The sequence below is a fragment of the Prinia subflava genome, chromosome 12, assembly GCF_021018805.1.
Source record: "Prinia subflava isolate CZ2003 ecotype Zambia chromosome 12, Cam_Psub_1.2, whole genome shotgun sequence".
Classification (NCBI taxonomy): Eukaryota; Metazoa; Chordata; class Aves; order Passeriformes; family Cisticolidae; genus Prinia; species Prinia subflava.
Window position 1 is genome coordinate 12,050,436 of NC_086258.1, and position 24,160 is coordinate 12,074,595.

At 57.9% G+C, this 24,160-nt stretch overlaps 2 protein-coding genes across 7 annotated transcripts in view; both read left to right on the forward strand.

Moving 5' to 3' along the window:
* Positions 1-8,733, forward strand: part of RNF213 (ring finger protein 213) — a 44,307-nt gene extending 35,574 nt beyond the window's left edge. Inside the window, exons 48-66 of the mRNA XM_063410105.1 lie at positions 70-195; positions 421-531; positions 760-1,002; positions 1,621-1,702; positions 2,257-2,291; positions 2,592-2,686; positions 3,021-3,180; positions 3,468-3,648; positions 4,399-4,493; positions 4,710-4,961; positions 5,176-5,308; positions 5,921-6,004; positions 6,293-6,473; positions 6,566-6,767; positions 6,853-6,930; positions 7,221-7,418; positions 7,676-7,765; positions 7,873-8,051; positions 8,566-8,733. Of these exons, the coding sequence (XP_063266175.1) occupies positions 70-195; positions 421-531; positions 760-1,002; positions 1,621-1,702; positions 2,257-2,291; positions 2,592-2,686; positions 3,021-3,180; positions 3,468-3,648; positions 4,399-4,493; positions 4,710-4,961; positions 5,176-5,308; positions 5,921-6,004; positions 6,293-6,473; positions 6,566-6,767; positions 6,853-6,930; positions 7,221-7,418; positions 7,676-7,765; positions 7,873-8,051; positions 8,566-8,719 (2,679 nt within the window). The 3' untranslated portion in view covers positions 8,720-8,733. The remainder of the gene's footprint in view (positions 1-69; positions 196-420; positions 532-759; positions 1,003-1,620; positions 1,703-2,256; positions 2,292-2,591; positions 2,687-3,020; positions 3,181-3,467; positions 3,649-4,398; positions 4,494-4,709; positions 4,962-5,175; positions 5,309-5,920; positions 6,005-6,292; positions 6,474-6,565; positions 6,768-6,852; positions 6,931-7,220; positions 7,419-7,675; positions 7,766-7,872; positions 8,052-8,565) is intronic.
* A 10-nt stretch (positions 8,734-8,743) lies between these two features.
* ENDOV (endonuclease V) lies at positions 8,744-21,602 on the forward strand. Of its 6 annotated transcripts, none has more exons than XM_063410107.1 (9): positions 8,744-9,578; positions 9,833-10,004; positions 10,822-10,956; positions 11,257-11,296; positions 11,398-11,510; positions 11,619-11,687; positions 12,221-12,349; positions 16,556-16,641; positions 17,137-21,602. In XM_063410107.1, the coding sequence occupies exons 1-9, from the start codon at positions 8,926-8,928 to the stop codon at positions 17,162-17,164; spliced, it is 1,425 nt and encodes a 474-aa protein (XP_063266177.1). In that variant the 5' UTR covers positions 8,744-8,925; the 3' UTR covers positions 17,165-21,602. The 6 variants fall into 6 exon arrangements, 4 of the variants coding, with proteins under 4 accessions (XP_063266177.1, XP_063266176.1, XP_063266178.1 ...); XM_063410106.1 differs by having other exon boundaries at positions 8,745-9,578; positions 17,134-21,602; XM_063410109.1 differs by having other exon boundaries at positions 9,356-9,508; positions 17,134-18,070.
* The last annotated feature ends 2,558 nt before the right edge of the window (positions 21,603-24,160 follow it).

The window sequence follows — 24,160 nt, forward strand, 5'->3', positions numbered from 1 at the left end:
GAAGGGCAGATCCTGCCTCCTCCAGCCGAGGTATTGTCCCCAGTGCTTGCATGGCTGTTCCCTTGGCAGGTGCAGCACAGCCAGTCCAACCACATGGACCGGTTCCTGGTGTGCGGGGAGCGGTACCGGGCCCTGCGCGACGCCGTGGGACGAGCCATGATGGAGGGCACGGCCCAGGGGCTGCTCCAGGCCGAGGTACAGCCCACACCCCCTCCACAGCCCTCCCCTGCTGGGCTTTGGATGCCTCCAGCTCTGTTGTGTCCCTGTGGGCAGTGTCTGCTCCCATGGAGGTACCTGGGGGCCTTTGCTGCGAGGTCACTGGGGCTTGTGCTCAAGTTTCCTTACTTTCCCACATCTCATCACTGTAGCTGGGGCAGCTCTGGCAGCCTGTCCCCTGCCACATCCTTGGCTCTTCCCCAGGCCTCCGGCAGCCCCCCAGCTCTGGATTCTGCCCACCTGCTCCTGGCCATCTTCCGAGAGGTCACTGCCCTGTACGGTGCCAGGGATCCAAGCCTTCATCCCAAGCAGCAGGTAGGACTTTGGCAGCTTGTGACAAACGTGCTTCAAGGATGAAGGGGATCTGAATCAGTGATAGAGGAGCTTTTGCTCCTGTGGCCCAGCCAGGGAGTTGGCCCGAGCTGAGCAGGCTGGGGAGGCTTTTGGAGCAGGATAACTCAGTGTGGGAAGGAGCTGCCAGTGCTCTTCCCTTGGGTGGGCAGTATCCTGATGGCTTTAGCTCTTTCACATCTGTGCTTTCAGCAAACAGAGGCAATGACTGAGTTCATCCAGAGCTCCCAAGTGCTGAACTCCCCCGAGCTGGAGCTGTTTGCAGTTGCCCTGGTGAGGAACGCCCTGCCCAGGCTGGCCGTGCAGCCGCAGGGATGCAGCCAGCACGGAGCCCTGGTGGAGATGGCCGTGCACGTGGCTGCAGTGCTGCTGTGCGGGCACAGCCCCGTCCTGCAGCCCCTCAGGAACCTGGCCTTCCAGCCACACTGCATGCAGGTGAGCACTCGGAGCCCACGGGCACTTCAGCACGTCCCTGCTCCTTGTCTGTGTCTGCTGGATCCTCTGCTGGACCTTTCTCAACAGCAGTGCTCCACCTGGCTGTTGGAGCTGTGAAACACCGGGGGGTGATTATCTCACTGCTGTTGGGGTTAATTAGCACAACAGCAAGCTCTGGCCTGGTATCTTTTCAAGGCACCTCTCCATCCTGAGCTGTATGAATGTACTGAATATATATTGCTGATATTTGGGTGAGCAGGGCTGAGAGCAGCTGGCAGCTCACACTGCTGACCTGCCTGCCCAGAGAGCACTGGCTCCTCAGTCAGGGGCAGGGAGCTGCTGCTCTGCTGCTCCTGGCTGCCCAAGGTGCAAGGGAACGTGCTGGTACACACAGGGTGTATCAGCAGTGCAGGGTGTCTGGAGAGTGCACATGCAACTCTTAGCAATACTGACAGTTCTAAGAGTGGATTTGAAAATCTGTATCAGCATCACCTGTCTGACCTCTGCTCTCAGGTGTCTCTGGTTCCCCAGTGTGAACAGAGAACCAGTGGGTGACTGCCAGAGGGCAGAGCTGATTCACAGATCCATCTGTGACTGTTTTCCCCCTTCTCTGCTCAGCACTCCTTCCTGCCCACAATGCCCGAGGACATCACGGCTCAGGCCAGGACCTGGGAGGTGACGCGTGACCTGCGCTGGTACGGTGAGTGCTGCTGCCTGGCTGCAGGAATTCCTTGGGTTTGGGGAATGAAACTGCTCCAAATGTGAGGACAAACACTCTCCTCAGCACGAGTTATCTGTGGTAAATCCTGATTTGCAGTGACAGTTTGTGGGGATGATGCACCAAAGGACATCCAGTGCTGTTCAGTCTGCAGCTGCTCACAGAGCTTGAGGGGGAACAAAGGTGACACGAACAGGCTGTGAGAGGACAGCTCTGCCACCTTCCTGGCCAGCTTTGTCCCTGCTTCCCACAGCTGGACCTTCCTGCAGCTGGGAATGGGGGTGGGAGCATTCCTGCCCTCAGCAGCAGAATCTGTCAGGTTTTGATTCCTTGTTTCTCAAGGAGAAGCAGCACTGGAAAATTGCTTGGTTTCCTGTGTGGGCCTGTCAGTCCCTTGGGCTTTGGGATAGTCAGGGCTTTTGATTAGATCTTGAAGCACATTTCTTGCTCCAGGATGATGGTCCCAAGGAAAGGGAATAACAGGGGCTGTATAAATCTGTTTTAGAACACTGTCCTCTTTGTTCCTCTCTTCACAGAATGTCCCAATGGCCACCTCTGCACTGTGGGAGAGGTAAGAATTTGGGGCTGGTGGGTATTTAAGCAGAACAAAGTTTTCAACAATAAGCTGTTTTGTTTACTGGTTTTAATGTTCTGATGCACAGAGTTCCACTTCTAAACTCGATATTGTTGATCATTTTGTCATTGTAATGTAAAATTTAGAATACCCCTAGCATTTATACCACAGATTGGGAAACATCAGGCCCGGTTTGTAGCAGGGTTGGAATTAACCACTTACAGCTTGGATTTTTGTTTCATTCTCTCTCTGCTGGAGAAGCTCTGGAATTCAGTGTTCTCCTGTTGCTTTTCCCAGTGTGGGCTCCCCATGGAAACGAGCTTCTGTCCCGACTGCCGCGTCCCCATTGGAGGCACCAACCACAAACCCCTGCAGGGCTTCCAGGTGGCCAGGTGTGCTTTGCTTCAGTGCCTTTGCAGTGCTAAATGATGCAGGACTTGCTTGTGTGCCTTCAAAGGCCGAGGTACCAACTGCTTCATGCTGCTCTCTGGAAGGTGTAAGGAAGGGAGGTCCATGCAAGAGTAATCAGGCAGCAAAACCAAAGAATTTGCTTTTCTGTGCCCAAAACTGACTGGAAGCTTTCACTCCCCTGTGACCCTTTGAATTGGCAGCTTTTATAGCATTCAAAGACATTACGGGTCAAAAAGGTATTGCTGGGTATCAGAGATATCTTGAGTGGATTTTGTCAAGGCAAAATAAAAACCCAATATATGCACTTTGCTACAGGAATCGTGAAGACAGAACTCAGAGTGGCCACGTTCTGGGAGGTGTTGAGCACAGAAGAACCCTGGGGCTGTCTGACCGGGGCGTGTCCCCTGCCGTCTTCATGCTGCTCCGTTTGCTCACTCACCTGTCCATGCTGCTGGGAGCCTCCAGAGACCCTCAGGTACCTTCCAAAAATGCTTCAAGTGGTCACACAAAACCTAGGGAAACCTTTTCATGACATTGCCAAGTGACCAGGGCAGTCTGTCAGGATGCAAGACCCAAATTCCCTCCCTCCTTGCCCAGGAGGGATTTTGGTTAACTCCTGCATGGAATCCACCCAGCCCTGCTGGTGAGCCCCCGTGGCAGGAATCCCACAGGTGGGGGTGCCTGGCAGGACTGAGCTCTGTGTGCCTTGTGCTTCCCTGGATGTTTTTGGCTGTGCTCAACTCCTGCCTTTGTTGTCTTTAGTCCCTGGGAAGGATGATCAAGCCGACAGTGGGGGACGTGGTGAGCTTCCTGCAGGAGCACGTTCGGGAGGACTTGGCACAGCTGACCAGGATTTTGGGGAAGAGCGTGGATGACACAATCAACATCCTGCACCTCGTGCTCAGCAGCCTCCTGCAGGCCCCCCAGCAGCAGCCAGGCCAGTGTAAGAAAAGCCAGATGCCCTATCACACCTGGGGCTGTGTTTGAAGGGCTGGGGCCATGCAGGCACTGTGCTGATAAACCCCCTCCAGCAGCAGCAGCTGAGCTGAAGAGGAAAATAGAGAGTTTGGAGCTCATTTCTTACTGTACTGAGAGACTTTTTTTTCTTTTTTTTTTTTTGGCTGTTTGCTTCTTTCAGCGAGTACATGGGGTTTGCAAGGTTTGGTGCAGTCAATAGCTCTGAAAATGAATTATTGACAAAATAGCATCATGACAGATGGGCAGAGCTTGCAGCTCCCGAGCAGAGCTGCTCTCCCAGCACAGCAGCTCGTGCTGTGTGCAGGCCCCTGTTCTGTGCTGCCCCTCAGAGATTCCCAGAAGCTCTTGGGGAGAAGAGGGATGGCACAGTGGGTTCGTGGTGGGATTGGAATCACAGAGGCATTTATGTGTAAACACCCATATCTGGAGTGTGGGAATACCAGTCAGTATTGCAGGCTTCACTCTGTCATTGATCATGGTCCGACCTTGGACAAGCTGTTCAATGTTTCTGGGGTTATGAAGGAGTTGGATAAATGTCCCCATCATTCACATGAATGAGTGGCTGAAGCTCCTGGAAACCTGGGTCACTGTGTGATGTTTGAGTGTCGCTCTCCAGCTAGACCAAGATACTCAGTTAACTTCTAGGACCTGAGAATCTGTGCTTTCTTTTCACTGAAATGTTGCAGATGTAAGAGGTGAAATATTCCTGTTGCAGGGCTGGTGCAGTTTGATGATGTTCTCTCCACCAAGGAGAAGAGGAACAAATGGGAAGATATTGTTGCAAACACAATTATTGTTCCTGAATTGAAGGTAAGAAATCTGCTGTACAGAGTCAGTAGCTGAGCAGTTCAAAATCCACTGGAAATCTGCACAGGGGCAGGTTAAAGATTTTATTCTACCTGGGGAAATGGGAGTCTGAGACCGGAGTTGTTCTGGGATGAATTTGTATAGCTGGAAAAGCAGAAATGGCTTAGCTCAGTGGAAGGTACTTCACAACATCCAATAACTTATTATTTTTTAATGCAGGATTTGGATAAAAAGCTTCTGAAGTTAAACCGACAGATACAAGAGGATGAGAGAATCTCTTCCAACCCCATAGTGAAAATAGTGTATGGGGACCCAGCTGCATTCCTGTCCCAGCTGCCTGGGGACAGCCACATCCACCACTCCAAGCTGTGGAGCTGCCGCAAGAGGGTTTCAGTGGAGAACCTGGGCCACGTCGTGCAGCAGAAGAATGCCAAGGACACCGTCCCCCTCCTCTGGAAGTTCCTGCAGAAGGTAGGGCTGCCTCAGGGACGAGAGGCTGGGATTGCCCAAGACTAAACTAATTTGGATTATCCAGTTTCCTTATTCTCAGTACTTGCTATGATCTTGAGAATGAACATGGAAAATATTGTTGTCTTTTAAATGTTTAAGAAGCAATTCCCTAAAAGTATTCCCAACTGGTTTGTCCCAGCACAGCCTTACCCAGAGGTTCCCTTTCCTCTTCCAGGAGACTGAGCTGAGGCTGGTGAAATTCCTACCAGAGATTCTGGCTCTGCAGCGAGATTTGGTGAGGCAATTCCAGAACACAGCAGAGATCAAACACTGCTCCATCAGGGAGTTCCTCAGGGAACCCCACTCAGGTGAGGAGACTCTGCCAAAATTGTAATTAATGAAACAGAAAGTGCTGGATTGTCCAGTTGAAAGCAAAGGGGAAAACTCAGCTTTTCCTCTGAACTCTCACGTGAATGAACTGGAGGCCTGGATAGGGTTGGAAAGGTTATCAGATGACTTTAAAGGGAATTAAGTACAGGTGATTTTTTTATGAGGGGTGGGAGCTCTGTGCAGTGCAGGAATGGTTCTGGTGGCATTTTAAGCTCAGCTCTAGAGCAGGGCTTGCCTAAAGAGTGGAATAAATGTCCTTCCCTTCCTTTCATGAAGTTTGTGGCAACTCCTTCAGTTGTATTTAAGTACAATTACTGATGTTTTTAAGTACTTATGGAAAATTGCATAAAGGTCATGCAGAATCAGACCAAGGACCAGTCCATCCTTGTGGCCTGGGCCAGGAGCAGACAATAATAGAAAAATAACAAACCAAGCAAATGACTCCATTTGATACCTTTAGAAAGGTGTTTGGTGTCTGTTTAATCTCGAGCAGTTGCCTGGAGCTCAGCAGTGTGCTCTGAAGAGCCCTGTATTGGAGAGTTTCACCAGGAAAAGGTGTTTCATGGATTTGTCTTTCTGTTGTTTCTCAGATGTGATGAGGGACCTGTTAGAGAGGAGAGTGAATGTGTTTCTGTCTGTCTGGAACAAGCTGAGAAGCTCCCTGGACACCAGTGGTGAGCAGCTTCTTTCCCAGCCCTGCTCCTCGTTCTGAGTTCAGGTTCCTGCTGTCACTGATGCTGAGGCATATCCTCAAAAATAAGCTTGGCATCGAATTTTAAGAATCTAGGTACAAGGGGAAGAATTTGCTTCCCTGTTGTAGTATTCTCACCTGAACTTGTTCCCTTTCTCACCTGAACTTGTTCCCTTTCGTGCTTGTCCCTAACGCCGCGAGCACGGCTTTTCTCAGGCTCGGTATCTCCTCCTGCTCTGGGCCTCCTCAGACACTCCTGCCTGTATTTCAGGGGAAATCAAGCTGCCTAAAGGCTACTGCGATGCGGAGCTGAGCCTGGACAGCAGGCTGGAGGTGCTGCTGCCGCGGCGGCAGGGGCTGGGCCTGTGCTCCACGGCCCTGGCCAGTTACCTCATCGGGCTGCACAACGACTTTGTGCACTCCGTCAACAGGCACATCAAGGAGGATGACAGGTGTGCTGCTCTTCCACCCCGGGGCTCTGCTGCGTGTCCTGCTCCCTCTCAGTCAGCTCTCCCTGCTCACAGAGGCCCTTTGCTCCCTGCAGGTACCTGATCAGCCCCTCGGAAGTGGCCGACCTGCACGTGATCAGTTACGAGGTGGAGAGGGACCTGATCCCTCTGATCCTGTCCAACTGCCAGTACAGCATGGAGAAGGGAGGGGAGACCTTGCAGGACTTCGATCTGGAGAGGATCCAGCAGCAAGTGATCAGCAAGTTCCTGCAGGGGAAGCCCCTGATCACGCTGAGGGTAGGGCGGGCAGGGGCGGTGCAGCCAGGAGGGCGCTGGCAGCAGGATCCCAGATATTCACATCCGTGGCTCTCTGTCCTGGCAGGGCATCCCCACCCTGGTGCACAGACACGACCGCAACTACGAGCAGCTGTTCAGTGATGTCAGGAACAAGCTGGAGCAGGTGGGTTTGTGCACTGCAGGAGGCAGGGCAAGCATGAAATCCCTGCTTTTCCAAGGGTTCTCAGTCCCTTTCTTTGTCCATCCAAAGGCTTGCCTGCTGACTTCTCAGCATGCCTTAGCTACGTGCAATCTGGCCTTGTGCTGTCAGTCAGGATTTCCAGAGAAAAGGGAGATGGTTCAGCATTTCAGTTTCCTAAATCTGCGGCTCTGTTGTCTTCCATGGCTTGAGCAATTTGAAGAGAAAAAGAAATGGCTCTCAAATAACATTAACCATGACTTCATGGTTTTCAGAGTGCTCTGCCCAGTTCAGTGATGAACATGATCAGTGGGGAGCTGCAGTCCTACAGTGATGTGTGTGATGCTCTGTCCCTCACTGAGATCACCCTGGGCTTCCTGGCCATGGCTGGTGAGAATGCTGAGATGATGCTGACTGAATACATCGAGCAAGTTCTGCAGATGGGGGATCAGACAAACCCCCACGTGCTGCAGGTCAGTCCCGAGGGCAAAGCTCACATTCTTACAGGATAAAATCTGCTCTGGTTCATGCTCAATCCAGCCTGTGTGACAGAGCCCTCTCACTTTCCCACTGCCTGTCGTGATATCAAAAACTGGATTATTGAGGGCAGACGGGCTGCACCCAGGCTAAAGGGCTGGATGAGCTCTGTGCTGAGCTCTCTTTGGGCAGGGCAGGCTGGGGACAGGCTCCAAGGACATCCCTCACACCCACAGATGTGCTTCTCTTCCAGGCCCTCCGACGGTGCCAGCTCAGACACAGCATGGCCCTGTGGCAGCTCCTGTGTGCCCACAAATCCGAGCAGCTGCTGCGCCTCGGCAGGGTATGGAACCCCAGCCCCTCTGTCTGCCCTGCTCTGCTTTGTTCTGCTCTGCCTGCAGCTGCTCAAATGTGTGTTTGGCTTCTTTCTCCCCTCGCTTGCATTTTTAGGATCCTTTTGCAGATGTCAGCTCAGTTTACAAAGAAGAGCTCACCCCAGAGCTTGCCAAGCTCCTGCACGCCTTCCTGGTCCACTCCAGGCTGGAAACCTTCCTGCAGGAGCTCCATGAAATGATCATCCTGAAGTTGAGACGTGTCCAAGCTGTGGAGGAATTCAGACCCAAGTGGAGGTAGGAGTTACACACCCAAACCCACCACAGCTGTTGTTAACTGAAGCTTCTCTGCCTCTGAAAGTGCACACAATGGGAGCAGTTCCCGTGGCACATGCATGTCCTGGGGCCGCGGCCCAACCAGCAGCAGTAGGAATATTCACATGTGGGAATGTCCACACTCATTTCTGGCAGTGTCACTCCATCTGACACGGGCTGTCTTGGGGACACTGCAGGAGCTGCTCTCCAGTGCACAAACACAAGCACTTCTGCAGGCATGTGGATAAAATAATTAATAACAGAATCACAAACTCATTAAGGGTGGAAAACACCTCCATGGTCAGCAAGCCCAGCCTTCAGGGAGAGGCACAGCTCTGCCCTGCAGCCTCCCCTTGCTCTGTGCCTCCACCTGGCTGTTTAACCCTTCTCACTGCACCCACACCCGTTAAACTGTGGATATTGAGTATTTGGGTGGTGCAGTGCACTCATGGTTTGCTGTACCCCAGCTGTTAATGCTTTCTGCTCTGCCTTTCAGCCTGAAGGAATCACTCTTGCCTTACCTTTATGCCAAAGACTCTGAATTAGCTCTGGAGATGGAAGAGACATTCCCAGATGAGATTCTTCTGTCTCATGCCACTGGTACCTGGAAAGCAGCCGCTGCCTTCAAGCGGGAGCACAGGGAGAGTTAGGAAAGGACCCTGCCACAACACCCATGCTGGGGATTCTGGAACTTTGGGCATTTGTTTGGGGTGTGTTGGTTGTTCTTGGGGTGTGGGGTTGTTGTTTTTACACCTGATGTGAATAGGAGAGGTGGCCGTGGAGAAGGAGGGTGACAAAGACCCAGCAACTCCCTGTGAACCCTGGATCGTCACAGCCCCAGAGCCACTGCAGGAACATGAAGGACTTTTTTTTTTTTTACAAACCACCGTGCCCTGGTGCTGGGACAGCGTTTATATTTTTCAGCCTGCCTTTCTGCTGGCACGGGTTGTCAGCACCGGGCTGCGGCTCCGGCTCCTGCCCAGCCCCGGGGGCCGGGCGGGGCGGCCCGGAGGGGCCGGGAGGGGGCCGGGCCTCCTCCGCTCCCTCGAGCCCCTTCCCCGCGCCTTGTCCCGGGCCGGCTTCTCCCCCGCCCCTTCCCAATAAACTCGTTCAACTCCCGCGGCCGCTCCCGGCTCCTTTCGCGCCCCGTGCCGGCACCGGCTTTGGGAGGGATCGGCGCTGGGATCGGTGCCGGGATCGGCGCTGGGAGGGATCGGTGCCGGGATCGGCGCTGGGAGGGATCGGTGCCGGGATCGGCGCTGGGGAGGGATCGGAGCCGGGATCGGCGCTGGGAGGGATCGGCGCTGGGGAGGGATCGGTGCCGCCGGCCCGGAACGGCCGCGCCCGGCCGCGCGTTCCGGGGGACGGCGGCGCTGCGGGATGGGCGGGCCCGGCATCTCCATGGCCGCGTCCCCGGGCCGGCGCCGCCGCTGGGAACGGTACCGGGGCTGGGGCTGGGACAGGCTCTGGGAACCGTGCGGGGCCCGCCCGGCGCCGCCGCTGGGAACGGTACCGGGGCTGGGGCTGGGACAGGCTCTGGGAACCGTGCGGGGCCCGCCTGGCGCCGCTGCTGGGAACGGGGCTGGGGCTGGGGCTGGGACCAGCTGCGCTCGGGGCTCCCCGTTACCCTCGGGAGGAGCCCCGGGTGCTCCGCCCGCGGTTGGGCCTGGGGGATCCCCGGGCAGCGAGCGGGGCGCGGCTCGGGCTGGGGGCTCGGGGAGGCTCCCGGGGCCGGTCCCGCTCTGAGCGCGGCGGCCTCGCAGGGAGCAGGCCCGGCTGAAGGCCGGCGTGGTGGAGGAGGACACCGAGGAGTGGCAGAAGGATCCGCGTTTCGCCGGCCTGGAGAGAGTGGGAGGTGTGGATTTATCCTACGGCAAGGGCGACGAGAGCCGTGCCTGCGCCTCGCTGGTCGTGCTCAGCTACCCGGCCCTGGAGGTACCGCGGGGCCGTGCCCGTCCCGGCTGTGCCGCCCCACGGGGCTGCGGGTGGTGGGAGAATGGGGAGAGATTCTCCCCTGGGAGGGTGGGCAGCCCTGGCACAGGGTGCCAGAGCAGCTGTGGCTGCCCCTGGATCCAGGGGTGCCACTGGAGGGGCTTTAAGGTCACTCCCGACTCTGTGATTCTGTGTGTGTTCAGCAGACCTTGCAGTTGTGTGTTCCCAAGAAAGACAGACAAGAAAACATACGAGTAAGGACTTAAGTTTAGGAGGGTGTGATGCAAACAGCTCCCAATTGTGGGGGTTTTGTGGGGTGGCTGGGAGCTCACCCAGGTCCGGAGGAGCTGCAGTGCCAGTTTGGGGAGCTGGTGCCTGTGGGCAGAGGGAGGTGGTGGCAGAGCTCCAGTGCAGAGTCCTGTGTGTGAGCTCCTGCTGGGAATCAGCTGATAATGTGGGCTGTGACATAGGAAAGCTTTTCCAAACCCACCATGGCTCTCACATCTCACAGTCATTTTACTTGAACTAATAAAGATGTTTGGTCTCTTTCCCAGCTTTCAAAATGATATTAAAAAAAATATCTTTAGCTGTAAAAGCTCTAACAAGCAGAGAAATAAAGTTTGATGTTGTCTGCTGGGATTTTAATGGACTAAATCTCAAGTCCTGCTGTGATCTGCAAGGCAAGGCAGGAATCATTGTCTTGTGCTGCCTTACACGGTTTCCTTTGACCTGTCCTTGGGTTTAAAAGGGGTGAGCAGAGGGCATGAGGCAGAGGAGGAGCCTCTGGAGCCCCCCGGGGTGCTGTCTGTGCCCGCCCCAGGTGCTGTACCAGGATTGCCGCATGGTGCCCGTCAGTGCCCCGTACGTGGCCGGGTTCTTGGCCTTCCGAGAGGTCCCAGTCCTGGTGGAAGCTGTGCAGAGACTTCAGCAGGAGCAGCCCCAGCTCCAGCCTCAGGTGTGGTGTGTTTCCCGTGTCCCTGACTGCAGAATCCTGGGAAAGCTGTTCTCCCTCCAGAGCCTGAGCTGGTGGGGCGGAAGGGGCAGGGTCAGAGCTGTGAAGCAGCATCCGTTCCCTTTCCTTAGGGAGCTGGGAGCAGCCAGGCCTCCCGTGGCAGTGGGAGCCCTGTGGTGTGTGCAGGGCACTGCCAGTCCCACACTAGAGAGATTTCTCCTTCCCCCAGAGCCAGCATCCCTGGCTGCTCCTTGGAGTGCCCTCAGTGCCCAGGAAATAACACTGCTGCTTTGGCTTTTTCAGGTGCTTCTGGTGGATGGGAATGGCCTGCTCCATCCCAGAGGTAGGCTGTTCCTGGAGAGCCCTGCTCTCCTGCTCCCTGGGCTGCTCCTTGGCGTTCCTGTTCCCTGGTGTCCTGCAGCTACAGTGGCTCCTTGTTGGCAGGATTTGGCACAGCCTGTCACCTCGGAGTGCTGACAGACCTGCCGTGCATTGGCGTGGCCAAGAACCTCCTGCAGGTGGATGGCTTGGTCAGGGATGAGCGGCACAGGGAGCAGGTTAGGCCGGGCTGGGATTTGTTTCTGCTTTTTAATATCCCGAGGGAATTTGGACAGCCACGTGCAATTATGTGCTGATGAGCTGACCCTGTATGTGTTTATCCCTAGATTCGTTCCCTGCAGAGGTCAGGAGAGACATTCCCACTGACAGGCACCTCGGGGAAGGTTCTGGGCATGGTAAGCTGTCACTGGGACACTCGTCCCTCTCTTGGGGCTCTCAGTGATCCCGTGCAGGAGGGCAGGTGTGACCAGGTGACCAGTGATGCTGCTGGCCCCTTCCTGAGAGCTCAGGTGGTTGTAGGGGGTTGGCAGCTCAAGTGCTGGGAGCGTTCACGTCCGTGGCTGTGGCGCCTGAGGTGCCTCAGCACCCTGGATGGTGAGCTGCAGTCTGGGAGAGGCGCCAGGTCCTGGCAGCTTCCCGGGATCAGCCTGGGAGCGTCTGCTGCAGAGCAGAGCGGGAACAGGCAGCTGAGAGACGCTTCCTGTGTGTGCTGTCAGCCCGGCCTGGCACAGCTCCCTGCAGCCCAGAGCAGCCCCCGGCGTCTGGGCAGGGCCACGGGGGACAGACAGTCCCTGGAGGAGACTCCGGGATGGAGAAGATGTTCAGAGCTGCAAACACAGAGCCACCAGTGGCTCCCAGTTCCACTGTCCCTGTGGGTGTGTTCAGATGGGCCCCTCCAGTGCCTGACCTCTCCTTTCTGACTGCCCAGGCGCTGCGGAGCCACAGCAACAGCTCCAGGCCCCTCTACGTCTCCGTGGGCCACCGCGTGAGCCTGGGCACGGCCGTGCGCCTCGTCAGGGCCTGCTGCCGCTTCCGCGTCCCGGAGCCCATCCGGCAGGTACAGCACACACCTGAGCTCATAGGGCAGGTACAGCACACACCTGAGCTCATAGGGCAGGTACAGCACACACCTGAGCCCATCCGGCAGGTACAGCACACACCTGAGCTCATAGGGCAGGTACAGCACACACCTGAGCCCCTCCGGCAGGTACAGCACACACCTGAGCTCATAGGGCAGGTACAGCACACACCTGAGCTCATAGGGCAGGTACAGCACACACCTGAGCCCATCCGGCAGGTACAGCACACACCTGAGCTCATAGGGCAGGTACAGCACACACCTGAGCTCATAGGGCAGGTACAGCACACACCTGAGCCCATCCGGCAGGTATGGCGCACACCTGAGCCCATAGGGCAGGTACAGCACACACCTGAGCCCATCGGGCAGGTACAGCACACACCTGAGCCCATAGGGCAGGTACAGCACACACCTGAGCCCATAGGGCAGGTACAGCACACACCTGAGCCCATAGGGCAGGTACGGCACACACCTGAGCCCGTCTGGCAGGTACAGCACACACCTGAGCCCATAGGGCAGGTACAGCACACACCTGAGCCCGTCTGGCAGGTATAGAACACACCTGAGCCCATAGGGCAGGTACAGCACACACCTGAGCTCATAGGGCAGGTACAGCACACACCTGAGCTCATAGGGCAGGTACAGCACACACCTGAGCCCCTGCGGCAGGTACAGCACACACCTGAGCTCATAGGGCAGGTACAGCACACACCTGAGCCCCTGCGGCAGGTACAGCACACACCTGAGCCCATCTGGCAGGTACAGCACACACCTGAGCCCCTGCGGCAGGTACAGCACCCACCTGAGCTGGGGGAGCTGTGGGCAGGCAGTGCCGTTTGCGGGGCCCTGGCTGTTCCCCAGCCTCAGTTTGCCCCTCCTGGGCTGTTCCCCTGCCCGTGGTGGTGCTGGCTGCTCCCTCCAGGCCCGTTCTCCTGATGCATTCCCAGCCCCGCCTGTGTCCTCCCTGCAGGCAGCTCCTGCGATGCTGCTGTGCTCCCAGGAGCAGGGAATGCAGTTTTCCCGGGCGCTTGGAGCCCAGCACTGCCCCCAGTGCTGCTCCTCCGGGCCTTTCCCCGCTGCCACGCGGAGCCAGCAGCCAGCAGGTGACAGCACTGCATCACTGTCACCGAGCTGCAGCTGCCTCCGAGGCTCAGCCGTGGCTGATTTCAAACCGCAGCAGGACCTGGGGAAAGGCTCGGGAGAAGCTCAAAGCCTCTGGGACTTCTGGCCTGGCAAGTGTTTCCCTTCTCCCCAGGGTCACTCTGCTGTTGGTGGCTCCAGAGCCAGGAGTGACCCCGGGCCTGCCCGGGTGTCCCTGTCCCTAACACTGCCCTGGGACAGCCACTGGCATCACTGCTGTGCCAGCCTGGTGGGGTCAGGGGTGTGCCCACCTGAGCAGCCCATGGGCACTGCTCCAGAGCTGCAGTGTTCCCTGGAACTGAGGCTCTGCTTACAAACTACCCCAAAATCCAAACTCCTTGGAGCAGAATAAGCCTTGGGGTGTCCACAGCAGAGCTGCAGTTTCCAATCTCAGCCCCAGCACCTGCCAGACCAGGGCAGGCTGGGGAGCTCCTTATGTAACCTGCTCCAGCCAGGCACAGATGCCTCTGCAGAGCTCCGAGCCAGCTCTGCAGCTCTGCGTGTTCAAAGGGAAGGGAGAAGCATTCCTTTTGGAAACAAAAAGGTGTCTTGGAGCTTTTCATCACCCTCATTTCGCTTCCAGCTATCTCCAGGATTTGCTCGTGTTCAGAGACTCTTCCAGTTCCCTGTGACCTTTTTCTTAGAGTGATGGAATGAATTTTTATCGCTTTTCTTACAGAGAGATGAAAAGTCCAACAGGGGAGTGGGTTTACTCTAGAGGGATGGCAGGAGATGAGGACACTTCAGCCTTTCCAAGGGACTCTGCTGTGCTTCCTCTGTGTGGTGACTGCCACAGCTCTTGGCACAGGCAGAGCTAAAGCCTCAGCTCTGGAGCACCTGCAGCTGGAGTTAGGGAGTAGGAGGCTGTGGAGAATCCTGCCATGGGTGGCTGACGTGGCCTTTTTGCCATGGTATGTCTCCAGAAATTGCAGACCTGATAGGAGAAGTGCTTACAGATTTCCCAGTGTCAGGAAAGACCTGTGGATCATCAGGTCCTGGTCTGGAAGTTCTGGCAGTCCTGGAAATGAAATGGTCTGTGCCCACAGCTGCCCACAGCTCCTGAGGTCTGTGTGAGGGCAGCATGTGCAGTGCAGCTGCTGTGGGAGCTCAGCCTCCTGCTCGAGGGGCTGTGGTGCTTCCCAGGAATGCAGCATTATCCAGGCAGGGATCAGGAAGGGTTCCATTTGCATTCAGCCCACAGTGTGGTGGTGCTGCCAAGGAACTGGCTGTGGTGCAGATGAGAGAAGTGAGATCTCTCAGAGGAAGCAGAGGGATGAACTTCCCTTGTCACCTGCAATCAGTATTTACATCCCACTGTGTCCATGCTCCACGTGCCAGTGGCAGGCCCAGCCAGGAGAGCTGTGCTCGCTGCTGAGGGCCTGCACAGAGCTGTCCTCAGAGCTCCCAGGCAGGAGCTGAGGTAGGCAGGAGCTGCCATCCCGGGATAATCAGCACAGCACTCGCCCTGAGCGGCCCTGGAACAGTCCCAAGCCCTGCTGAGAGAGCTGCCCTTGCCTCCTGCCAGAGGCCAGCCCCTCCCTGCTGCTTGCCCACACTGCTGCTCCTTCCCGGGATCCCTGTGCACAGCAGGGAAGCAGAGCCTGGTGCCTCTCTCCAGCTGCCAGGGGTTGCCCCTGCTCTGCTCTGCTCGGGTTCCTGCTTGGCTCTGCTCACTGGGGCTTCCTGCAGCTGCCCCTGGCCCGTGGCCAGCGGCTCTGGGCTGGCTCAGGAGGGGCTGCGGGCACAGCTGAGCACAGCCAGCCCAGCAGGGAGGGCAGGCTGCAGCTCACCCTCTGTGAAACACAGAGCACTTGCCTGAAGAAGAGCGAGATGAGGTCTCAGCCTCTCCTCTGGAGCTGGACATCAGTCCCTGCTGCCCTGAGACTCCAGGGTGCACCCCCTCCAAGCCTGCTGTGCACAGGGACCACCCTGGCCCTTCAGATAACAGGCCAAGCAACATTTCCACAGCCAGCACTCATCCCCTCTGAAAATAGCCCAAATCTGTGAGGATTATTGCAGGACAGTGATCCATCTTATTGATTAGCCCGTGGTTAATCACCGCCTTAAGCTGACTCCAGTGCTGTGTTCAGAGTGAGCCCTGCCTGGGAACTGCCACCCCATCAAGCACTCGCTGATGTTCTCAGCAGAACGTGGTTGGGGTTTTTCTTCCCTAGAAGAGTAGTTGGTAGCTGTGCCTCCTGCTCCTTGGTCTCCCCGTGGGGACTATTGAGCAGCCTCCTTCCCTGGTTACAAAATCCATCACGTAACCGCTTATCCTGAAGAGTGATCAAAGTTATTTGTCAGTTCGGTTATGAAACTGTCCAATTATAGAGAGGAGGGAAAAAAATCTCCCAAACAAACCACCCCTTATGTAACTCTCTCCTCCTCAGCTGGCAGGAGGCTCTGCAGTTGTGGAGCAGGTTCCAGCAGCAGGCACAGCCTTCACCAAGGGCCCGGGGTGAGGGGCCTGGGGGCTGCTGGGGCTGCAGGAGAGGCTCCTCGGGAGCAGCACAGGGTGGAGAGCAGCAGATGCTTCAAGGACAGTCCCCGGGGATGTGTTAACCCAATTTCTGAGTCACCAGACGCTGTGAAGCTTTTCCAGCTGGGAAGGTCACATCCTGCTTTGTAAGTGGGGAGAGACACTCTGCCTTTGAGGTGGGCACAGCAGCAGCTCGGAAATGGCACAGCAGTGCGTTGGGAAAGAAGTTTCTCAAAGATAAAAAACTTTGAAGGACTGTAAAAATCAACTGCAGGTCCTCAAAGTTGTCCAAGAGCTCGGGGTGTGCTTGTGATGGCATCAGGGGTGTGCTGCTGGTGTCGTGCAGCACTAGAGGGCTGAGCAAACACCTCGGGATGGGGCAAGAACACCCAGTGTATGCCCAGCAATAGTTTCTAACAGTTCCTGGGGTGTGCTTGGTGCTCTCTTTCAGCTGTGCCCTGCTGAGCCATCCCGTGTTCCTGCTGGGATGTGCTGGCAGCAGGGTGCATGGGGCATGCTGGGGTAACAGCCAGGCCGTGCTCACTGCTTTCCCTCCTTGTTTCCAGGCTGACATGAGGTCCAGGGAGTACCTTCGGAAGCAGCCCTGTGCCCCGGTGGAGGCGCTGGGGGCTGTCCCTGCCAGCCCAGAGAGGTGGGTGTGTGGGCAAGAGGGGATCTGCGGGTGGCATGAGCCGCAGTAATGGCATTAAAGGTACAGGCAGGGTGACAAGGTGAGCTCAGTGGGGAGGCCAGGCCATGTGCTGCCTCCAGAAGGTGATTTCTGCTCCGTGTGGCCACGCTGCCTCACACGCTGCTTCCGACAGCGCCGTGGCCTGAGCTGGGGAAGGGCAGAGGGGATTTGGGCTTTTTTCAGCATAAGCAGAGCCCTGACGCCCACAGATATGACCTGAGGGTGAACAGAAATACCTGCAGGGAGCTGGTTTTGAGCCCCAGGTCTTGGGGAGGGTCAGAGTCCCCCACTCTTACATAAGGTGGGCCAGTGGGTGCCAGCTCAAGGTAAATGAACTGAAGGGTGGCAGGTCCCCTGAGGGGCCCAAGTTCAAGCTCACCAAGTGCCAGCTGTTTGTGCTTGTTTGCTTTACTTTTTTTAAAACTGCTTACTACTTTCTCATTTTGTTCCCAGCAGCAAAAAGGAGGCTGAATTGGAGGATTAGTCTGGTGCCAGAATAAAGTGCAGAGCTCCTCTTCGCTGGGCCCTCTCCTGCACCAGGGCTGGGTCCTGCTGGCTGCAGGAGCCCAGTGCCACCCTGAGGGGCAGCTGTGCCAGGCTGTGTCCCACAGGGCAGCACCAGCCACTGCTCAGGGAGAACCCTTGCACTGAATTTCTCAGGGTTCCTTTTCAAGTATTGTTAAAATCTTCACGTAAGCAAAGACTCACGTGTAAGTTTGCAGTACCTCACTGGAGTCCTCGGGCAGCTGCAGGGGGTGATTTACAGAGATGCTGAGGCATTTCCACTGCACAGCCAGCCCGTGCCTCCCCCCACACCTCTGTGGCAAAGAGCCCTCCCTTGCTGCTTCTTTTGGAGCAGCTTCCCCCTGTCCCTGCAGCCTGGGCTCTGCCCATCCCTGGGGAGCAGCAGCCCCACTGCAGGTCCCATTCCAGGAGCCCAGAGCCCAGGCTGGAGCTCTGGCCCAGCCCCAGCTCGGCCTGAGGAGCAGAGCCCAGAGCTTCTGTGCCCAAATCATCCTCGACCCTCGTCCACCCTGCAGGACCAAAGCTGCTCCCAGGGCGTGGGGTCCTGGCTGAGGCTGGCAGGTGCTTCCTGACTGTTCTGGAGCGCAGCAGGAGATCTTGGTGCTCTGGAGGTCTTGGTGTGGCTGTGTCAGATTCCAGCCTGAAGAGGAAGAGGGATGCTTTCCTGGGGCTGGGGATGGGTGCTCAGTCAGGCTCCTGTGGGCTGTTTTACCCTTGATTTTGCATAAATTTGTTGTACAACTTTTGTTCTTGTCTCTGTCTTGGGGCTGCTCTGGGTGGGGAGGGCAAAGCCCAGCCCGTTGTGCCTCTGCTGTGTTGGGGATCTGACCCATCCCTCCTGAAACCGGGGGGAAAAGGGAGGAGGTGACAAACCCTGCTCCCCTGGGGCCATCCGGGCAGAGCTGGGGCTGGTCCTGGCAGTGCTGGACAGGGGCAGAGGCACTGGCAGGGCACTTCCCTAAAAAGCCTTTGCTGCTAAGTTTTAAAAGGCAAAGCTGCAGCAGCTGCCAGGCCGTGCAGGAGCCGCCTCTCGGGGAGCCTGGGAGCTGTTTCACACCAGGGTTTGTGCGTGCATGGACAGAGCCTGGCAGGGGAAATCCACAGTGGAAGCTGCTCCTGTGGTCCTGGGGCTGTGGGGGCCGGGGCAGAGGGAGCACTGGGAGCCTGGTGCTGGCTGTGACCGGGACAGGGCTGGGGGACACCCAGGCGAGGGCCACAGGGACAGCCCTGTCCCCTCCTGAGTGGACACACAACCTCCTCTGCCACAGCCCTGTCCTGAGGAGCAGGGTGGGGACAGAGCCACAGCCGGCAGGGATCACTTCACTCCTCATTCCAACCCCACACAAACCAGCGACTTCTCTGGCCGTGGGGACAGTCCCCAAAGCCTGACACAAACTTAGGCACAAGTGACAGAGTGGGCAGGGGACAGCTCCTTCCTAGACCTCATGGGCAGAACAGGGAAATCCATCTGGGTTTCTGGTTGTTTGGCCTGTGCTGGGAGGCCACAGGGTCATCCCTGGCCCATCCCAAATTGCGGGTGAGGCGCTGCAGGTTCACCCCAGGTGTGCTGAGTGAAGCCCTGATCGGGCTCAGCCCTGCTGGAGGAGGCTCTGTGGGAGCAGCTCCTCCAGGGTGGCCCTGGCAGAACAAGGAACCTTCAGCTTGTGGGACTGTGGCTGCTCCTGCCCCGGTGAGTGTCTGGCTTTAATCTCATCTTTAATGTCTGTGGGTTTAATCCCTGATCTCTTGGTGATGAGTTTTTTGTGCTTCGAGTCGGTGTTTGACCATGAGAGATTTGGGGTGGCCTGGCCAGGGGAGGCTCTGCCGCCAGAGCTGTGATTTGGGTGGAAGCTTGAGGAGCTGAGGGCAGCTCTGACAGAAGTGTGAGGCTGTGGCTGTTCAGGGTCTGTCTGGGGGTGTTCCTGCTGGGGTCGGGGTGTTCTGAGCCATGGGGGCTCCGTGTGCTCAGTGAGGGATCCAGGGGGCACTGCTGTCCTCAGCTGCCTCTGCCCAGGGGTGAGGGAAAGTCAGGTAAAGACAAAACAGCATAAAAATGGTTCTGCATCACTGGCCCGGCTTCCCCCTGCGTGAGGCTCTGAACTCCTCTGCTCCAAGTGCAGGTGAACTCAGGTGACTCTGGATGAAGTCACCTGGGGAGGGTTCAGGAGGAGGAGGAGGATGGTGCTGCAGGCTGAGGGCAGCCCCGGGCCCCTGTGCTCCTGGTTTGGGCTCTGCCCGAGCTGAGGGAGCTCTCCCGGCTGCCCAAACACGGGTGCTTAAAGGAAGGGACTAATCTCCGTGTTTGGTGTCTGCTTGTGCCTCTTTGGACACAATAAGGGATTAACTTGGTCTTTATCTAATTGGTTTATAGCCCTGGGAAGGGAAAATCGCTTTGTAATGCTAGAAACCTCTTAACAGAAACTCAGAGACTGGAGCCTGAGAGTCCTTTGAAATGAACTCATACATGCCTTGTCGTTTTTAACTCTCTGTTTGCTGAAAATTGGCTTTTTGTGTGTAAAGTTGGGAATCAGAGGAAAATACTTCTTGCTGGCTGGTTGTAAAGCTTCCTGTAATGTCCACGGGGGTTTTCTCTTCACCATTTCCATCTGGGACTGGCTGGGAGTCCCTGGAGGTGTCTCAGGGCTTGGTCACCCTGCAGTGCTGCTGGGGAATGAGCTGTGGGGCTGGAGCAGGGATGTGGCTGCCCATGAGGGCTCCTGGTGTCAAACTGGGGCAGAATTGGTTTGGGGTTGGGTTTCCTGACTCCCGGGTGCTGAATGGTTCTGCTGCAGGTTCTCTGGATCTGCTCCCTGTTTTATTTGGATGCCTGGAGGTCAGGAAGGAGGATCCCTGCACCTGCCTTGTTCCTCTGATGCCCTGGGAGAAGGGAGAGGAGATGCTTTGGAATGCAAATCTGTTTGTTCTGTGAGTTGTGAGGCAATCTGGGTGAGCAGCTCCATCACAGGTGTCTGAAGCTGGGTGGGATGAGCTCCACCTCCGTGTCTGGAGCTTGTGGCAGTGGGGGTGCTGCCTGTGCAGTTTGAGCTCTGGTGACTCAGGGTTTGTATTTTGGGATGCTCCTGCCGAGGCCTGGGAAGTGCTTGAGTGGGATTTCCCCCCTCCCTGCCCCCAGTTCTCATTCCTTTTCCCTTGGCTTGGTTGGGTGGGTTTAGGAGGGGCTGTTTCCCTCCTGGCCCCCAAACCAGGTCCAGCGCCGGGTCTGAGCCGTGGTCTGGGTGCTCCCTCTGGGTGTGGAGCTGTGCCCAGGCAGCTGAGCCCCCTCCCTTCCCCATTCCCGCAGCATTTGGTGTTTGTGGGGCTGGCTGGGGCAGCTGTGTCCCTTGGATCTTGGAGCATTCCCGAGCTTTGGGCCCCAGCTCTGGCTCTAAATGGGCATTTTTAGTGTTGCTCCCTGCCGTGGCAGCTGAGGCCTCTTGGACGTGGTGGCTCCTGGGCAGAGCCCGGCTGTGCAGAGGGAGCTGGGGAACGTCATGGCTCCCCTGCAGGGTTCTTTTGTTCTCTTTTTTTGTCCTTTTGTCCTCTTTTAATTTTTATTTTTCCTCCCTTTTGTCCTATAAATAGTTTCCCCCCACAACTGCTCTTTCTGTTGGTGTTGGTTGATCCTCCCTGATCCTCTCACCAGAGCCCCGCCAGCCCCCCGGCTTTACTTTAAGGCCCCATTAATTAAAAGCAAATGAGTGGAATTTCTCTTGACAAGCAAATTAATAGCAAATGAGATGATTATGAGCTGTGTCATTAGGGTGATGGAGCAGCTTGTGCAGGGCTCAGCCCAAAGCAAGGCAGCAAATCCATGGGGCAGAGATCCGTCCTGCTGGGGGGCTGGGGCTGTGCCCCCCGAGGGAGGGGACATGGAAGGTGCTCCCTGCCCCTCTTGGGCTACTGAGTGGAATTTTGGTAGCCAAGGAGCCATCGCTGCTGAGCAGGGCCGGCCAGGGGCTGGAGGAGGAGGAGGGGCAGGGCAGAGCAGGGGTGGCTGCTCTGCGGGGTCCCACGGGTGCTCTGCGGGGTCCCACGGGTGCTCTGCGGGGTCCCACGGGTGCTCTGGGGGACACGCTGGGGGTGCCTTGTCCCCGTCCTGGCAGCCCGGTCAGCTTTAGGCTGTGAAGCCAGCCCGTGATGAGTTCCTGGGCTGGTTCCACTCGGGACTCGCTGCAGGCTGTTTCCTTAGGAATTCGCTTTTCCCTGCTTTTCTCGGGCTGCCAGCCCGGCTGTGCCGAGCCCGGCCGGTCACCGCTCACCCGGGAGCTCCAGCGTGGGGCCAGGGATTTATCTGGTGGTGCTTTTGTGTTCGGGGGAGCTCCCGGTGAGGGAGGCTCTGCCCGCCTCTCCTGTTGTGACTGGGGCCGGCTTTGGGAGAGGGAACAGCTCCGGGCTGCGCTGGGGAGGAGGAGGAGGAGGAGGAGATCAGCCGGGCCGGGGATGCAGGGAGGGAGAGGGGAGGGAGGAGAGGCGGTGCCGGGAGCCGGCTCTGCCCCTGGGCCATCACTTGAGGGACAAATGTCCGGTGTTTTCCCGAGGAGCAGCACTGCCTGCTAATAAAGTACCAGCCATTCGTGGGGGAGTGTGTGGAGTCTGTGATAAATCTGGCGGCTTTGTATCTTGCTGGAGGGATGGTGGGCAGCACCGTGATTAAAGTGCTCTGATTAACACACAAACCGTGTTTGTAATGAGTGGGATTGGGAGGGTGTGGAAATCCAGCTGGTGTGTAATGAGGTTACTCCAACAAATTACTCGGATATCAATTACTCCGCTAGGTAAATGTCACCTGCCTCCTCTTTGTTTGTACTAAACTGGGATCCAATTACTTTGATGTGGTTCTTGCTCGTGCCTGAGCTGCTGCGGCCCCGAGGCAGGGCAGGACAGCAGCCGGGCTCTGCCCCGCCCGTGGGGCACCAGCGGGGCCGGGACATCCCAGTCCCTTGGGGACAACATCCCGGCCTCTCCTAGAGCTCCCTCGGGCCCGAGCCCCCCTCCACAGCCTGAGGAGAAGCCCCCAGTCAGGCAGGCCTGTGTGGTCCCCGCGGAGCCTCCTCATGCCTCCGACTGCAGGTGGATAAATCCCATTTTGCTGGAAATTGGCTCCTTTTCCCTGCGCCGCCGCTGCTCCCCATCCTCCCGGCCGGGAGCCCGGGGTCACCGCGATCCCCCGGGGCTCCTCTCCCAGCCCTGGATGCTCCCACGGAGCTGGTGAATATTTATGGTACCAACACACGGGGGCCTGGAGGGAGCAGGAGGGAGCCGAAAGCGTCGCCTTTTGTGGAGCACAACCCACCCCAAATCCGTGAACCCGCCCGGTGCCCGGGTATGAGGAAAGGCTGCTGTGAGCAGGGGTGGGCACCACCGCTGTGGGCACCTGGGGTCCTGCTCCGCTTTCCAGAAGGAATCAGTCAGCGCCCTGTGGGGTTTTCGTGCCCCATCAGTGCTGGGGGGCAGATTCCCGATGTGTGGGGTGTTGGGGCTGCTGTCCTTCCCCAGCACTGAGTCAGCAACGCGCGGGAGCCCTGCATCCCTGCTGGTCCCTCCCGGGCAGGAGGGGATTTATCGGCTGCTCCGGACCTCCCCGGCCCTGCATCCCTGCTGGTCCCTCCCGGGCAGGAGGGGATTTATCGGCTGCTCTGGACCTCCCCATCCCTCCTTCCCTCGCTGCAGGCCGGGCCGGGGGTGGCCGCTGGTGCGGAGCTGCCCTGGGGCGCCTGGGCAGGATGAGCAATGCTCGGATGTGCTGCAGGCGATCTCTGACCTGATTTCCAGCAGCGCTGGGGAGTTTGGCATCTGTTGCTGACAGGGAGGGAAGTGGGGGCCTGGGGACCCCCCAAATGTGCTGCCCCGGTACCCCCAGTCCTGGACAGAGCCGGGGACCCTGGGGGGACTGGGGGGGCCGGGGCAGTGCAGGGTGGGCTCTGACCCCGCTGCAATGCCCACTCCCCCCCGTGTGCCCCCTCCCGTGTCCACTCTGGTCCACAAATGCTAATTAATCAGCATAATTAGTTTGATGCTGCATGCATTTTTAATCAGCTTTGGAAGACAGAGCCTTCCTCTGCTCCGTGCTCCCCACGGGCTGTCCCAGGGCGGAGCGGGGCTTGCGCAGGGACCCTCGGGTGGGAGATGGGCTGTGATTCCCTCGAAGCCCCCCGAGAAGGGCCAGGACCCCTCACGGGATCGCCAGCCGGAGCCCCTTGGTGGAGCCTGAGCTCCCAGTCCCTCCATAATCCGGCGGGATGAATAGGAGGGATGGAGGAAGCAGCTGCCAAGGTGACGTTTGACAGCAGCTGGGAAAATCGCAGGAGGAGGAGCCCGGGAAAAGGCTGTGAAAAGCTGCGGAGAAGGCAAAAAGGGGGGGCAGGCCCGTGTTCCCTGCAGCTCCCAGCCCCTCTGGGGGAAGGCTGGGGTCTCCCCGCTGCTGGGAGCTGCCTGCAGCCAGCCCTGGCCGGGGCAGCAGCACCCCGGAGGGGCTGCGGGCTCTGGACAGCAGCGTCTGCTCTGGAATCGCGGGGTCCGTGTGGCCCCGGCCGGTCCTGGTTGGGTTCTCCGGAGGAGGGAGGGCTCGAGGGAGCCCCTCCCGGGCTGTGCTGGCCAGGACGCCCGGGCAGTGCCTCGGGGTGCAGGAGCCGGTGCTCTGCCAGCAAAGGCTCTCGAGTGGCATTTGAGGGACGCTGTCGCAGCCAGTGACTCACGCCTGTGACCGGAACGGTCTGTCGGCCTTGACTCGATGCCCGGGGTGGTGTCCAGCTGCCCGCGGTGCCCCGGCCGGTCCCCGTGCCCCGGCCCTGGCAGCCCCCGAGCCCTGCTCCCCTCACGCAGGGATCCAGCCCATCCTTGTCCTCCCCAGGCCGGGATGTGCCCCAGCCCTGCCCGCCTGCAGCGTTCTGCCGCCCCTCTCCCTGCTCTCCCCCCATCCCGTGCCAGCCTGAGGGGGGCTGCTGGAGCCCCTCGG